The 14,648-nt window shown below is 38.9% G+C and overlaps 1 protein-coding gene across 1 annotated transcript in view; it reads left to right on the forward strand.

Annotated features, from left to right (window-relative positions):
• PAPLN (papilin, proteoglycan like sulfated glycoprotein) overlaps positions 1 to 14,648 on the forward strand; it is a 517,238-nt gene that overhangs the window by 482,673 nt on the left and 19,917 nt on the right. The window contains 2 exon segments of the mRNA XM_053697785.1: positions 8,224 to 8,332; positions 13,013 to 13,188. Of these exon segments, the coding sequence (XP_053553760.1) occupies positions 8,224 to 8,332; positions 13,013 to 13,188 (285 nt within the window).

Below are 14,648 nucleotides of genomic sequence, written 5' to 3' on the forward strand. Positions count from 1 at the left end.
AGCTAATGTTATGTTATTCCAACTATATGGGCAGTTGTGAGGGTCAGACCGTGCTGACAGGTAGTTTCTGCGCTTGTGGCCGCTTTGTCCCGCTCCAGTCACTAAGAAGGAAAGCATTCTTGGCACTGGGAGGTGGATCTTCTGAAAGGCGGTCTTTTAGCGTGTGATAGCGCGCTTTCTAAGATAGTGGCGCATTTTCTGATTCTGATCATGTCATGTAATTTCCTGTCACAGGAGACCGGAGCGGGTGCATTTCAGCTGTGTCTCTATTGCTGCATCGCATTTGCGACTCCGCTGGTCAAGAGGGGGCAGGTAGGCACCTCAGCTATACACTGAGGTGTAGAGGTCTTGAATTCTGTCTAATTACTCTCCCTATTGTTTTCCTATTTTTAACAGCTAAATTAGAATTTTAGTTGCAGCTTCCTTATTGAACCCTTTATGTGGACACAGATTGTCCATGGACAGCAATACTTCATAAAGGGACAGTGCAGGATTAAATCCTTTGTGACATTAAAGTATTTTTATTTCAATATGGACCAGGAAATTACTACTATAGATCAATGCAAGCTTTGCTTTGATAACCAAGTTAAACCTCCTCTGCTTTTCTGTTCCTCATGCATAGAGAGGACTCTGTTACATAAATATAGACTTTTTTGTTCATGAGCCACCATTCTCTCAGGGTGATGCTGTTCAGGCAATGCCACAGCTTTCTCCTCCATCGTCCCAAGCCTTAATGGCGTCACATGCAGTGCCCTGTGGTTCCTCTCAATCTCCTGGAGGAGTCTATTTGCAAGCAGAAATTACTGCCCAGGTATCTTCTGCAGTATCTGCGGCATTAGCGGCTATTCCAATGCTACTGGGAAAATGCAAAAGGAAATTTAGAGATTCAGATAGAAAGGTGTCTGATCCAGTTTCAGCTACCCAAGTTACTCTTTCTCATAAGTCTGATGAGGAAGATACGTTGGTAGCCTCTAAAGAATGAAATCTCAGGTTCAGACAGTGTAATTCCTTCATCTGACGCTGAAGTTGTATCCTTCAGATTTAAGCTTGAACACCTCCGTGTCTTGTTAAAGGAGGTTTTGGCTACCTTAGACGACTCCGATACCTCTGTCGTTGTCAACCATAGGAAGTCTAGTAAACTTAATAAGTACTTCCTCTGTGGAGGTGTTTCCTGTGTCATACTGTGCTATGGAAATTATTGCACAGGAATAGGAGAGACCTGGGATTCCTTTTTCCCTGTCTCCTGTCTTTAAAAAGTTGTTTCCTGTGGCAGACTCCATTAAGGAGTAGTTGCAAACGGTGCTCAAAGAGAACTACTATTCCTATTGAGGATAGTTGCTCCTTTAAAGATCCAATAGACAAAAAGCCAGATGCTTATTAGAAAAGGGTGTATGTTCATCAAGGTTTCCAGTGCCAACATGCGGTGTGTATTGCTACTGTGACAAGTGTGGCAGCCTATTGGTTCAATGCATTGTCTGAATCTCTTCAGGTAGAGACTCCCTTGGAGGAGCTCCAAGACAGGGTTAAGGCTCTTAAGTTAGCCAATTCCTTTATTACTGACGCTTCGTTGCAAGTTATTAAGTTGGGAGCCAAAATATCTGGTTTCGCTGTATTAGCGCGCAGAGCCTTGTGGCTGAAATCTTGGTCAGCGGATGTTTCATCTAAGTCCAAGCTTTTGGCGATTCTTTACAAGGGGAAGACCTTGTTTGGACCTGATCTGGCAGAAATTATTACCAATATCACGGGTGTTAAAGGGTCTTTTCTTCCACAAGATAAGAATAATAGGCCGAAAGGATGTCAGAGTAATTTTCCTTCCTTTCGTAACTTCAGAGGTAAGTCTTCCCCTTCCTCTTCCAAGCAGGAAGACAAGGGTAAGCAAGAAGGACAATGGTAAGCAATCAAAGAAACCTGCAGCTGACTCTAAATCAGCATAAAGGGTTTGCCCCCTATCCAGGAGTGGATCAAGTGGGGGACTGACTTTCACAATTTTCTTAGGCATGGGTACGGGATGCCCCAGATCCCTGGGCCATGGGCATAGCTAGTATCTCAGGGTTAGAAGTTGGAATTCAAGACTTTTCCTCCCAGGGGCAGGTTCCACCTTTCAAGGTTATCTGCAGACCAGATAAAAAGAGAGGCAGTATTGAAATGTGTACTGGATTTCTTCTCCCTGGGAGTGACAGTTCCGGTTCCAGTCCAAGAACAGGGTCTAGGTTTCTATTCCAATCCGTGGTTCCCAAAAAAGAGGGAACTTTCCAACCTATTCTAGACCTGAAGTGTCTAAACAAATTTCTCAGAGTACCATCCTTCAGGATGGAGACGATCCATTCCATTCTTCCTTTAGTGCAAGAGGGTCAGTTCATGACGACCATAGGCCTGAAGGATGCGTACCTTCATGTTCCCATTCACAGGGATCATCACAAGTTCCTGAGATTCGCCTTTCTAGACAAACATTTCCAGTTTGTGTCTCTTCCGTTTGGCCTTGCCACAGTTCCTAGAATTTTCTCAAAGGTCTTGGGGGCTCTCTTGGCAGTGATCAGGTCTCAGGGAATTGCAGTGGCGCCCTACCTGGACGACATATTGGTTCAGGTGCCGTCTTTTCAACAAGAAAACTCTCATACAGAGAACTTGTCTTTTCTACGTTCCCACGGATGGAAAGTGAATCTAGCCCGGTTTATCAGGTTCCAGTTGGACAACATAACCTCAGTGGCTTACATCAACCACCAGGTAGGAACTCAAAGTTCCTTACCCATGAAAGAGGTGGCTCGAATTATTCAGTGGGCGGAAGCTCACAATTGCTATCTGCCATCCACATTCCAGGATTGGACAACTGGGAAGCGGATTTTCTGAGCAGACAGACTTTTCATCCCGGGGAGTGGGAGCTTCATCTGGAGGTGTTCTCCAGCTTAACCCTCAGATGGGGGGTCCCGGAGCTGGATCTGATGGCGTCTCGGCAGAATGCCAAACTTCCAAGGTACGGTTCAAGGTCGAGGGACCCACAGGCCGCTCTGATAGATGCTCTGGCGGTCCCTTGGGATTTCAGGCTGGCATACCTGTTTCCTTCGTTCACTCTCCTTCCACGAGTCATTGCTCGTATCAAACAAGAGAAAACGTTGGTGATTCTAATAGCCCCTGCGTGGCCTTGCAGGACCTGGTATGCAGATCTAGTGGAAATGTCGTCTCTCCCACCTTAGCGACTGCCTCTGAGGGAGGACCTTCTACTTCAGGGTCCCTTCCTTCATCTAAATCTCATTTCTCTGAAGCTGACTGCTTGGAAATTGAACACTTAGTTCTGTCTAAGCGGGCTTTTTCTGAGTCAGTCATTGAGGACATGATTCAGGCTCGCAAGCCTGTTGCTAGGAAGATTTACCATAAGATATGGGTAAATATCTTTATTGGTGTGAATCCAAGGGTTACTCTTGGAGTAGGGTCAGGATTCCTAGGATTTAGTATTTTCTCCAGGAAGGTCTGGAGAAGGGTTTGACGGTCAGTACCCTGAAGGGTCAGATTTCTGCTTTATCTATTTTGTTACATAAGCGTCTGGCAGATGTGCCAGATGTACAATCTTTTTGTCAGGCCTTGGTCAGAATCAGGCCTGTGTTTAAGTCCGTTGCTCCTCCTTGGAGCCTTAACCTTGTTCTTAGAGTTTTGCAGCAGGCTTGGTTTAAGCCTATGCATTCCATAGATATTACGTTGTTATCTTGGAAGGTTTTGTTTCTTATTGCTATCTCTTCTGCTCGCAGAGTCTCTGAACTCTCTGATTTGCAGTGTGATTCGCCTTACCTTATCTTTCATACCGATAATGCGGTTCTACGTACTATGTTGGGTTTTCTTCCTAAAGTTGTTTCTGATAGAAATATTAATCAGGAAATTGCTGTTCCTTCTCTATGTCCTAATCCTTCTTTGCATAAGGAACGTTTGTTGCACAACCTGGATGCTCTAAAATTCAACTTACAGACGACTAAGGACTTTCGCCAGTCTTCTGCCCTGTTTGTTTTTGTGGGAAACGTAAGGGTCAGAAAGCTACTACTACTTCTCTTTCTCTCTGGTTGAGAAGTATAATTAATTTGGCTTATAAAGACTGCTGGACTGCAGCCTCCTGAGAAAATTACAGCTCATTTTTGGGCTTTCAAATATGAAGCTTTTGTGGAACAGATTTGCAAGGCGGCAACTTGGTCTTCTCTGCATACTTTTTCCAAATTTTATACTTTTGCCTCGGCTGAGGCTTCTTTTGGGAGAAAGGTTCTGTCTTGTCCTTCCCTAGTCCTCTGTGTACTCTAGCTTGGGTATTGGTTCCCAACAGTAATTGAGGACACCATGGACTCACCATATCTTAGGAAAGAAAACAAAATGTATGCTTACCTGATAAATTTATTTATTTCCGGATATGGTGAGCCCACTGCCCCGCCCTTTTATTTTAAGACCGTTTTTTTACTAAACCTCAGGCAGCTTTACACCTTGTGTTACTCCTTTTTTTCTCCATTTACCTTCGGTTGAATGATTGGGATTTGTGGGAAGGGGAGTGATACTTAACAGCTTGGATGTGGTGCTCTTTACCTCCTCCTGCTGGCCATATAACAGTAATTGAGGACGTCGTGGACTCACCATATCCGGAAAGAAAGAAATTTTTCAAGGAAGCATACATTTTGTTATCTCCAGCAACAGGTTGAGTGGAGTATAAATTCCCAAGACAAATAGTGGGTTCAAGTGGGCAAAACAATCCTGCGGAAACTGAACCTCGGCTCCCTTAGCTGGCTAAAAGTTTACTTCTGGCAGTGTTTGCACGTGTGCGAACGCACTAAATATCGCACCACTTCAAATCTGGCCCAGAATGGGAATTTTTCCCATTATATTTAACTCCTGGTGTTTACGCCTAGGGCAAAAACTGTAAGGTGTAACAAGTGCTGAGGTAGGTGTTCAAAAACACCATATTCAAAGCTAACTGTAACTATACATAAATCATGCATTTTTTAGTAATATATAGTTATACATTAATAAAATAATAATAAAAATATGTAGAAAATTATGCATTAACATTTACTATATTTTAACCATCTTTGAAAACAACTAATATGTTTAATAAAAGAACAATGTAACAAATGCACACTTGAAATCACACTTTGCCGCTGATATGTGCTCTGACTACACACTACTTTTAAAGGAATAATCTAGTCAAAATTAAACTTCCATGATTCAGATAGAGCATGCAATTTTAAGCAACTTTCTAATTTACTCCTATTATACATTTTTCTTTGTTCTCATGCTATCTTTATTTGAATGTAAGCTTAGGAGCCGGCCAATTTTTGTTTGAGCACCTGGGTAGCGCTTGCTGATTGGTGGCTACATTTAGACACCAATCAGAAAGCGCTACCCAGTTTTAAAGTTCTATATTCAGGCTACTAAAAACTTTAGACAAACTTCAAGTTTATTTGTCCACTACTCTGGTCCTTAGAAGGGTCAAAAAGCTATGCTGGTGGCAGTGGCTTCCTGGCTCAAGCAGATTTTCTTTCCATAAGGCAGGGGGAATCCGCAACTTCACTCCTTACTGTTGGGAAATACAACACCTGGCCACCAGGAGGAGGCAAAGACACCCCAGCCAAAGGCTTAAATATGGGCATGCTCCCTTTTTGTTTTTCTTCTGGCACCTTTATACCCTGATGTTTTTCCTACTTTTCCTCGTTCCCTCGGCCGAATGATGGGAGGGATAGAGGAAGTGGAAGGGATATTTAAGCCTTTGGGGTGTCCTGCAAATAGAAACTGCCTACTTTTTTTCCCACCCATCCTTAACATGGACTCTCAGCTTGGGTATCCCACATATTATGAAGCTATGGACTCTCATCAGCTAGCAAGGAAAACAGAATTTATACTTACCATTACATGTATTTCCTTCTGGCTGATGAGAGTCCATAGCCCCCACCCTATTTTTGTATATGGGTGACAATTCTTATTTGCACCTTGTAACCCTGCTTTCTGTCTTTCCTACCTTCTTTTATGTCTCTCTCCTCTGCTCGGCATCCTTTGTTAGAGAGTAAACCTACAGCGTTTGCAATATTGTATAATACAAGTGGGGAAAACTGCAACACCGTATAATACATTGGGCAAGATTACAAGTCGTGCGGCAAATCAGTTGCGAAAACAACGAGCACATTATGGCTTTTTCACATTTGGGTTTGCACAGCTATTACAATTTGCAAAATAACTTATAAGACCCTAATCCGCGTAATGCAAACAGACAAAAGTGTGTGCACATTCACGTATTCCACCATAGAATCAATGGAGAAGACAAATAAAAATAAAAAAACACACAAAAACCCTAATATAATGTGCAAAGCCCATGATGTTTCTACTTGAAAAGTGTACATGAAAATATTTTAGTAATGGAATATGTTCTATTTATTTCTTAATAAATATTTCTCTATATATGTGATCATTTTTGGACTGATATATCTATTTATAGCGAGGTATATATATGATTTTATGTATATATATATGTCGATCTATATGCGAATATCGCTTTGAAAATCCCTCTGAAATATTGTTTAATGTGCATACGATTGTAATGTAAAATACAGGTGGCCCTCGTTTTACAACGGTTCAATTTACACCGTTTCAGAATAACAACCTTTTTTTCCAGTCATGTGACTGCTATTGAAAAGCATTGAGAAGTAGTGCATTTATTAAAATAGCCAGTAGGTGGAGCTGTCCGCTTGTGGTGCAGCAAAGCCAAGCAAGCTGAAATTAATCAGTTTAACCAGACCTGAGCTATCGAGCAGATTTCAAAGGAACAAGTTCTTACTGTCTATAAATCAGTCCAGATTGTAATGCATAGAAAGAACTGTTTGCAGAAAAATGCAAGTGAAGTCTGTGTTGTGTGATTATTTTATTAGGTTTATAATGCTGTTTAGCAAATGTTTTTGTTCATTTAACTTAGTTTAATTATATATTCTGTGTTGTGTGATTATTTTATTAGGTTTATAATGCTGTTTATTAAGTGTTACTTATGACAATTTTGAGAGGGGCCTGGAACCTATCTCCCTCACTTCCCATTGACTTACATTATAAACTGGGTTTCAATTTACAACGGTTTCGATTTACAACCATTCCTTCTGGAACCTAACCCCGGCGTAAACTGAGGGCTACCTGTATTTTCATTATCTCCATTGTTAAACATATCTCTATACATATAAATCAATGTTTCTCTATGTATGTGTATGTATGTCAATGTAAAATCCCTTTGTCTGCATTTTTTTTCTAACACCCGAGATCTCGTATCTTTGAGCCCTTATAACTTTTGCGTGCAATATTTTTTTAAAATAATTTTTATTAGTCATTGTTAATATGAGTGTTACTGTACTTTGTTATTTATTTTTTAAGTGTTTTGTGGAACTTTAATGTTGCGCAAAACTGTTAACTACAGCTCTTCGAGCATGGAAAGGATTGTTGTGTAAAAGGCGAATATGCAATGGAAATTGATTGCGAAAAGACCACATCTTGTGCGGGAAACTTATAGTGCGCTACTTGCAGAGGTGGAACTGTGACCGGGCCCCTGAGGATGGGGGCCCAGCTTATAAAAACCCCCCAGAATTAATGTATTTATTTTTCAATAAAAAAAGTTTACCTGCCCATGCCTGCACTGATATCATGTGAGTGTGACGTGATGCTTCACTAGTGTCTCTGTCTTACTACAGGGGTTAGTGTTTCTGTTTTACCCATTAGTGTTTATGTGTGTGTGTGTGTGTATATATGTATGTATGTGACTGTGGGTGTATTTATGCATGTATGTGTGTGTGTATGTTTGTAGAACCAGCAAATTACAGACCTTGTTACTACAGCATGGGGGGGGGCGGCGGGTAAACAGTGTCACTATACAGTACCACTATATACAGTATGGGGGGGTTGGACCATGTCATTTTATAAAGTACTGGGATGTGTAGAGTCATTACAGATTAGTAGAGTCAATAACTCACTATATACAATACTCGTGGGTTAAACAGTGTCACTGTATACAGTAATAGGGGGTCAGACCAATTTAAGAAAAATCATCTAACATCACCTGTCAGCTTGGTATTAGGTGTACAAATGTTATCACTATGTTGTCCATTTAAAAAGAAAAGTGTATTATTTTAAAGTTATGATTTTTTAGAGCTACAAAATAATTGTAATATGCATATTTCCTAACATTATTTCAAGTAAATTTTGGATTAAATATTTTGTCTTTCTGTTCAGGAGAGCTCAGAATCACTGGCCCACCTGACAGCATTACAGTGTCTGAGGGAGAAAATGCTGAGTTAAAATGCATTGTAAAAGGGGACAACGTGAATGTGCAGTGGTCAAGGTAAAATAAATTCATACCCATAATAAATGTAACATAAATCAGATTGACACAGCAGCTCTAAACAACAGAAAGTTATGTGTGACCCAAGCTTACTACTGGTGCAAAATAAGGAGGATATTAATATAGATTATATATATTACTCGTAAGAAAAGAAAAACGTTTTACCTGGCACTTTCTAAACAATTATTTAAGGTGTAAATCTAGTTCTCTGAAAATTATACAATGTTCATAAACACAGAAAAAGAATAATCTGCTATTTCTTTCATGTAATTGGCAAGAGTCCATGAGCTAGTGACGTATGGGATATACATTCCTACCAGGAGGGGCAAAGTTTCCCAAACCTCAAAATGCCTATAAATACACCCCTCACCACACCCACAATTAAGTTTTACCAACTTTGCCTCCTATGGAGATGGGCGATTCCCTTTGCTCGTTTTCACATGAGACATCCCCAGCTTTGTATACTGAATCAATGGTGCAGGGATTATACAAAGATATCACAATTAATATCCTTAAATCCCAATGTTCGATACTCTCTGACTTGGTGGTTAAATCACCAGCGTTTAGTTCAAGGGGCTTCTTTTGTTCGTCCAACCTGGACTGTGATCACAACAGATGCAAGTCTTCAGGTTGGGGAGCTGTTTGGGGATCTCTGAAAGCACAAGGGGTTTGGAAATCTCAAGAGGTGAGATTACCAATCAATATTTTAGAACTCCATGCAGTTTTCAGAGTTCTTCAGTTCTGGCCTCTGTTGAAGAGAGAACCGTTCATTTGTTTTCAGACAGACAATATCACAACTGTGGCTTATGTCAATCATCAGGGTGGGACTCTCAGTCCCCAAGCTATGAAAGAAGTATCTTGAATACTTGCTTGGACGGAATCCAGCTCCTGTCTAATTTCTGCGGTTCATATCCCAGGTGTAGACCATTGGGAGGCGGATTATCTCAGCCGTCAGACTTTACATCCGGGGGAGTGGTCTCTCCATCCAGATGTGTTTTTTCAGCTTGTTCAGATGTGGGGTCTTCCAGAGATAGATCTGATGGCCTCTCTCTAAACAAGAGACTTCCCAGATACCTGTCCAGGTCCAGGGATATTCAGGCGGAAAAATAATAAGAGATTGTGATTATCTATCCAGTTGGGCAGTACTATGCTCACCTTTAAAAAACTTATCCCAACGGTTTTGAGTGCAATTAGATCCAAAATAAGGTGGCGCAAATTAATGCAGTTCTGTCTTTAGTGGTGTGAATGTAAATGTTGTCCCACTGTGGGTCCAATATATTCTCTCTATACGAGTGTACAAAAGTGTGTGAAAAAGTGTGTAAAAAAGAGATATTCTCCCTATATGAAGATGAAAATAAAAATCTCTAAACTAGAGTTCCACAATTCAACAAGATGTTTATTTAATAAAAGTACTTTAAAATATGTATATATCAATCAAGCAGTCTACTCACATATTAACATTCTGTATAATATACAATCCTAAAACACCGGTGTTGTTTCATATACTAAAAGCAGTAAAAAACGCAAAATTTAAATTGCGCAAACATGCAGGTATATACGCAAAAATATAAACTGTATACCTATTGATAAAAAGGTTACTTTTTTACCTCTAAACAAAGGACTGGCAATTAAAAAACATATATGAATACATGTAGCTAATGTCCGTTATTACAGCAAAGGAACTGCACAGATATTGAAGGGTTTCGTAGAGAAAGTGAGGAGTGAGCCAAACAACTTAGCTCTAGAGGAGGACTTTGTCGGCTGTGATAGCAGTGAGGAGACCGGTGAAAGCAATACCGAGTCTGGGTTAAACAACTCACAAAGACAGAAGCAAGCTGTGGATCTGAGCTCACGGAATCACCATCAAGGTCCGCCACTGGGGAAGCGGCAATCTAAGGAGACAAAATCACCAATACCGCTGGTAAACGGAGGCTAAGAGATATAGCACTCCACCGGCTTTCCTGTACCACAGAAGGAAGACGTCAACAGTGCACTGTTCGAAAGAAGGAATCCCTACATCCAGCGTTAAACCGTATGTAACTTACCTCCTGGTACAATAATAGAGACGCTGAAACTTAAGAACTAACATTACAGTAAAGTGTAAGCAACAAAGTAAAGAGCTGCGAGTTAAAGTACCGCACTAGGAAATATCTGTCATATATGTTTCCTCATAGATCTAAATGATGGAAGAATAGTAACCCCTGTTTGCCATAATATGAGCCCATAAGGAACTGATATATACCTACGAAACCCTTCAATATCTGTGCAGTTCCTTTGCTGTAATAACGGACATTTGCTACATGTATTCATATATGTTTTTTAATTGCCAGTCCTTTGTTTAGAGGTAAAAAAAGTAACCTTTTTATCAATAGGTATACAGTTTATATTTTTGCGTATATACCTGCATGTTTGCGCAATTTAAATTTTGCGTTTTTTACTGCTTTTAGTATATGAAACAATACCGGTGTTTTAGGATTGTATATTATACAGAATGTTAATATGTGAGTAGACTGATTGATTGATATATACATATTTTAAAGTACTTTTATTAAATAAATATCTTGTTGAATTGTGGAACTCTAGTTTAGAGATTTTTATTTTCATCTTCCTATAGGGAGAATATCTCTTTTTTACACACTTTTTCACACACTTTTGTACACTCGTATAGAGAGAATATATTGTACCCACAGTGGGACAACATTTACATTCACACCACTAAAGACAGAACTGCATTAATTTGCGCCACCTTATTTTGGATCTAATTATATTCAGGCGGAAGCAGTGGATGCATTGACACTTCCTTGGTGTTATCAACCTGCTTATATTTTCCCGCCTCTAGTTCTCCTTCCAAGAGTGTTCTCCAAAATCATCATGGAACAATCGTTTGTGTTGCTGGTGGCTCCAGCATGGCCTCACAGGTTTTGGTATGCGGATCTTGTTCGGATGTCCTGTTGCCAACCTTGGCAACTTCCATTAAGGCCGGACTTACTGTCTCAAGGTTTGTTTTTCCATCAAGATCTCAAATCATTAAATTTGAAGGTGTGGAAATTGAATGCCTAGTGCTAAGTCATAGAGGTTTCTCTGACTCAGTAATTATTACTATGTTACAAGCTTGTAAATCTGTCTCTAGAAAGATTTATTATCAAGTTTGGAAGACTTACATTTCATGGTGCTCTTCTCATAAATTTTCTTGGCATTCTTTTAGAATTCCTAGAATTTTACAGTTTCTTCAGGATGGATTGGATAAGATTTTGTCTGCAAGTTCCTTGAAGGGACAAATCTCTAGCAATCTTTCTGTGAAATAAAACAGAAAGAGCAAACTTCCTGATATTAATTGTTTTGTACAGGCTTTGGTTCATATCAAGCCTGTCATTAAATCAATCTCTCCTCCTTGGAGTTTTAATTTGGTTTTGAAGGCTTTTCAGGCTCTTCCATTTGAGCCTATGCAGGACATTAAACTACTTTCTTGGAAAGTGTTGTTCCTTTTGGCCATCTCTTCTACTAGAAATGTTTCTGAGTTATCTGCTCTTTCTTATGAATCTCCTTTTCTGATATTTCATCAGGATAATACGGTTTTTTGGACTTCTTTTAAATATTTTCCTAAGGTTGTGAATTCTAACAACATTAGTAGAGAAATTGTTGTCCCTTCTTTGTGTCCTAATCCTAAGAATTCTTTGGAAAGATCCTTACAGTCTTTGGATGTGATGAGAGCTTTGAAATATTATATTGAAACTACTAAGATTTCAGGAAGACTTCTAGTCTGTTATATTTTCTGGTTCTAGGAAAGGTCAGAAGGCTTCTGCCATTTCCTTGGCTTTTTGGTTAAGCTTTTGATTCACCAAGCTTATTTGGAGTCGGGTCAAGCCCCGCCTCAAAGAATTGTCGCTCATTCTACTAGATCAGTCTCCACTTCGTGGGCTTCTAAGAATGAAGCTTCAGTTGATCAGATTTGCAAAGCGGCAACTTGGTTCTCTTTGCATACATTTACTAAATTCTACCGTTTTTATGTATTTGCTTCTTCAGAGGCAGTTTTTGGTAGAAAAATTCTTCAGGCAGCTGTTTCAGTTTGATTCTTCTGCTGATGTTTTTAAGTTTTTCTTTTCATTATAAGAATAAACTTTTATTTTGGGTTGCGGATTATTTTTTTCAGCGGAAAATGGCTGTTTTTATTTTAATCCCTCCCTCTCTAGTGACTCTTGCGTGGAGTTCCACATCTTGGGTATTGATATCCCATACGTCACTAGCTCATGGACTCTTGCCAATTACATGAAAGAAAACATAATTTATGTAAGAATTTGCAAGATAAATTCATTTGTTTCATATTGGCAATAGTCCATGAGGCCCACCCTTTTTATGGTGGTTATGATTTTTTTGTGTAAAACACAATTATTTCCAAATTCCAAGTTGATGCTTTTTACTCCTTTCTTTATCACCCCACTACTTGGCTATTCATTAAACTGAATTGTGGGTGTGGTGAGGGGTGTATTTATAGGCATTTTGAGGTTTGGGAAACTTTGCCCCTCCTGGTAGGAATGTATATCCCATACGTCACTAGCTCATGGACTCTTGCCAATATGAAAGAAATTAATTTGTCTTGTAAATTCTTTCATAAATTATGTTTTTTTAAAAAAGCTCTTGAATGATAAAATTATAAATAACTGATGATTTTCTTTTTTACAGAAATGGTGTCCCTGTGAGATCAGATGGTCGTCATATCCATGTATCTCATGATGGCAGTCTAATCATTAGGAACACAAAATTTTCAGATGAGGGATCTTACACCTGCAATGCATACAGCGGTACACACTCTGTTAGCGCCAGTGCAGACATCAAAGTTAACAAGAACAGACCAGCAGGTGAGTTATTATTAGTTATTTGAAGAGCGCCAACAGATTCTGCAGCACTGAATCTGAGAACTGAATTACTTTAGTGTTTTAGCAAAAAAGACAAACATTTAAAGATCTGAATATAGAAGCTAGTTATAGAAGCCAGTGGATATTAATATAAATTGTATAAACAAAACAAAAATATCTTCAGAATTCCCACATAAATGTAAGAAAAAATACTCTTTAAGATATAGTATAGTCAAAATTAAACTTTTATGATTCAGATAGAGGATGTAATTTTAAGCAATTTTCTAATTTCCTCCTATTATCAATTTTTCTTCGTTCTCTTGATATCTTTATTTTAATAAGCTGGAATATAAGCTTAGAAGCCAGCCCATTTTTGGTTCAGCATCTGGATAGCGCTTGCTGATTAGTGTCTAAATGTAGCCATCCAATCAGCAAGCGCAATCCAGGCAGGTGCTGAACCAAAAATGCGCTGGCTCATAGACTTACTTTCCAGCTTTTTTAAATAACGATACCAAGAGAACAAAGAAAAATTGATAATAGGAGTAAATTAGAAAGTTGCTTAAAATTGCATGCTCTGTCTGAATCATGGACGTTTATTTTTGACTAGACTATCCCTTTAAAATTCAATAAAGTCCCCAATAGTGTACATATTTGTCACGCATACCTCAGGATTTAGCTGAGAAAGGGTTAATTTGGTTCAGTTTGTGAGCTAAAAACAGTTATCTGCTTTTCAAGAAGAATTGTGTCCTGGGTTTGTGTTTCTTTGAATTGCCAGGAGCATCATAAATGCTTGGCAGTGTAAACAGGATAGAGTTTTATGGCTTAGACTGTCAGTAGAATACATGATGCAAAACAGGGCCTCAGTCACAGAAACTGATAAGGTATAATATATAAATGTGCTTTAAACTGTTAAATGAAGATAAATATGACAACCTATGTCATATCTGATATCAAACCGATTCTCCCAATGAAACTGAGAGGTTCCCGAGATATATATATATATATATATATATATATATATATATATATATATATATATATATATATATATATATATATATATATATATATATATATGGAAATAGAGTTACCTAGCAGAAATTATAATGGGTTCTATAATTTCAGGCAAAAAAACTAGTTTATTGAAGGTCATAAAGGACAGGGGTGTTCCTTAGCCTGCCCAGGAGCGTGTGGTCAGGCAACTTGATCTCTGGAAATTATGTATAAAGTTTGATCTTTCAACATGTAAAAGGGTCTTTCTTACAAGGGGAGCTGCTCTACAGGGTAAGGACCATTGCTTTCATGCCAGCCCCTGGCACAGATCTTGGAACTAGAAAAGTATTCAGTCTGTTTTTCTCCCTTTTTATTTTAAACCTGTTTGCTAGTGTGTAATTTTATTTGTAACAACTTTTTATTAATAATGCATTGTGCATAATAATTTTGGCATAATAAATAATCCTTTT

Source organism: Bombina bombina, chromosome 1 (assembly GCF_027579735.1).
Source record: "Bombina bombina isolate aBomBom1 chromosome 1, aBomBom1.pri, whole genome shotgun sequence".
Taxonomy (NCBI): Eukaryota; Metazoa; Chordata; class Amphibia; order Anura; family Bombinatoridae; genus Bombina; species Bombina bombina.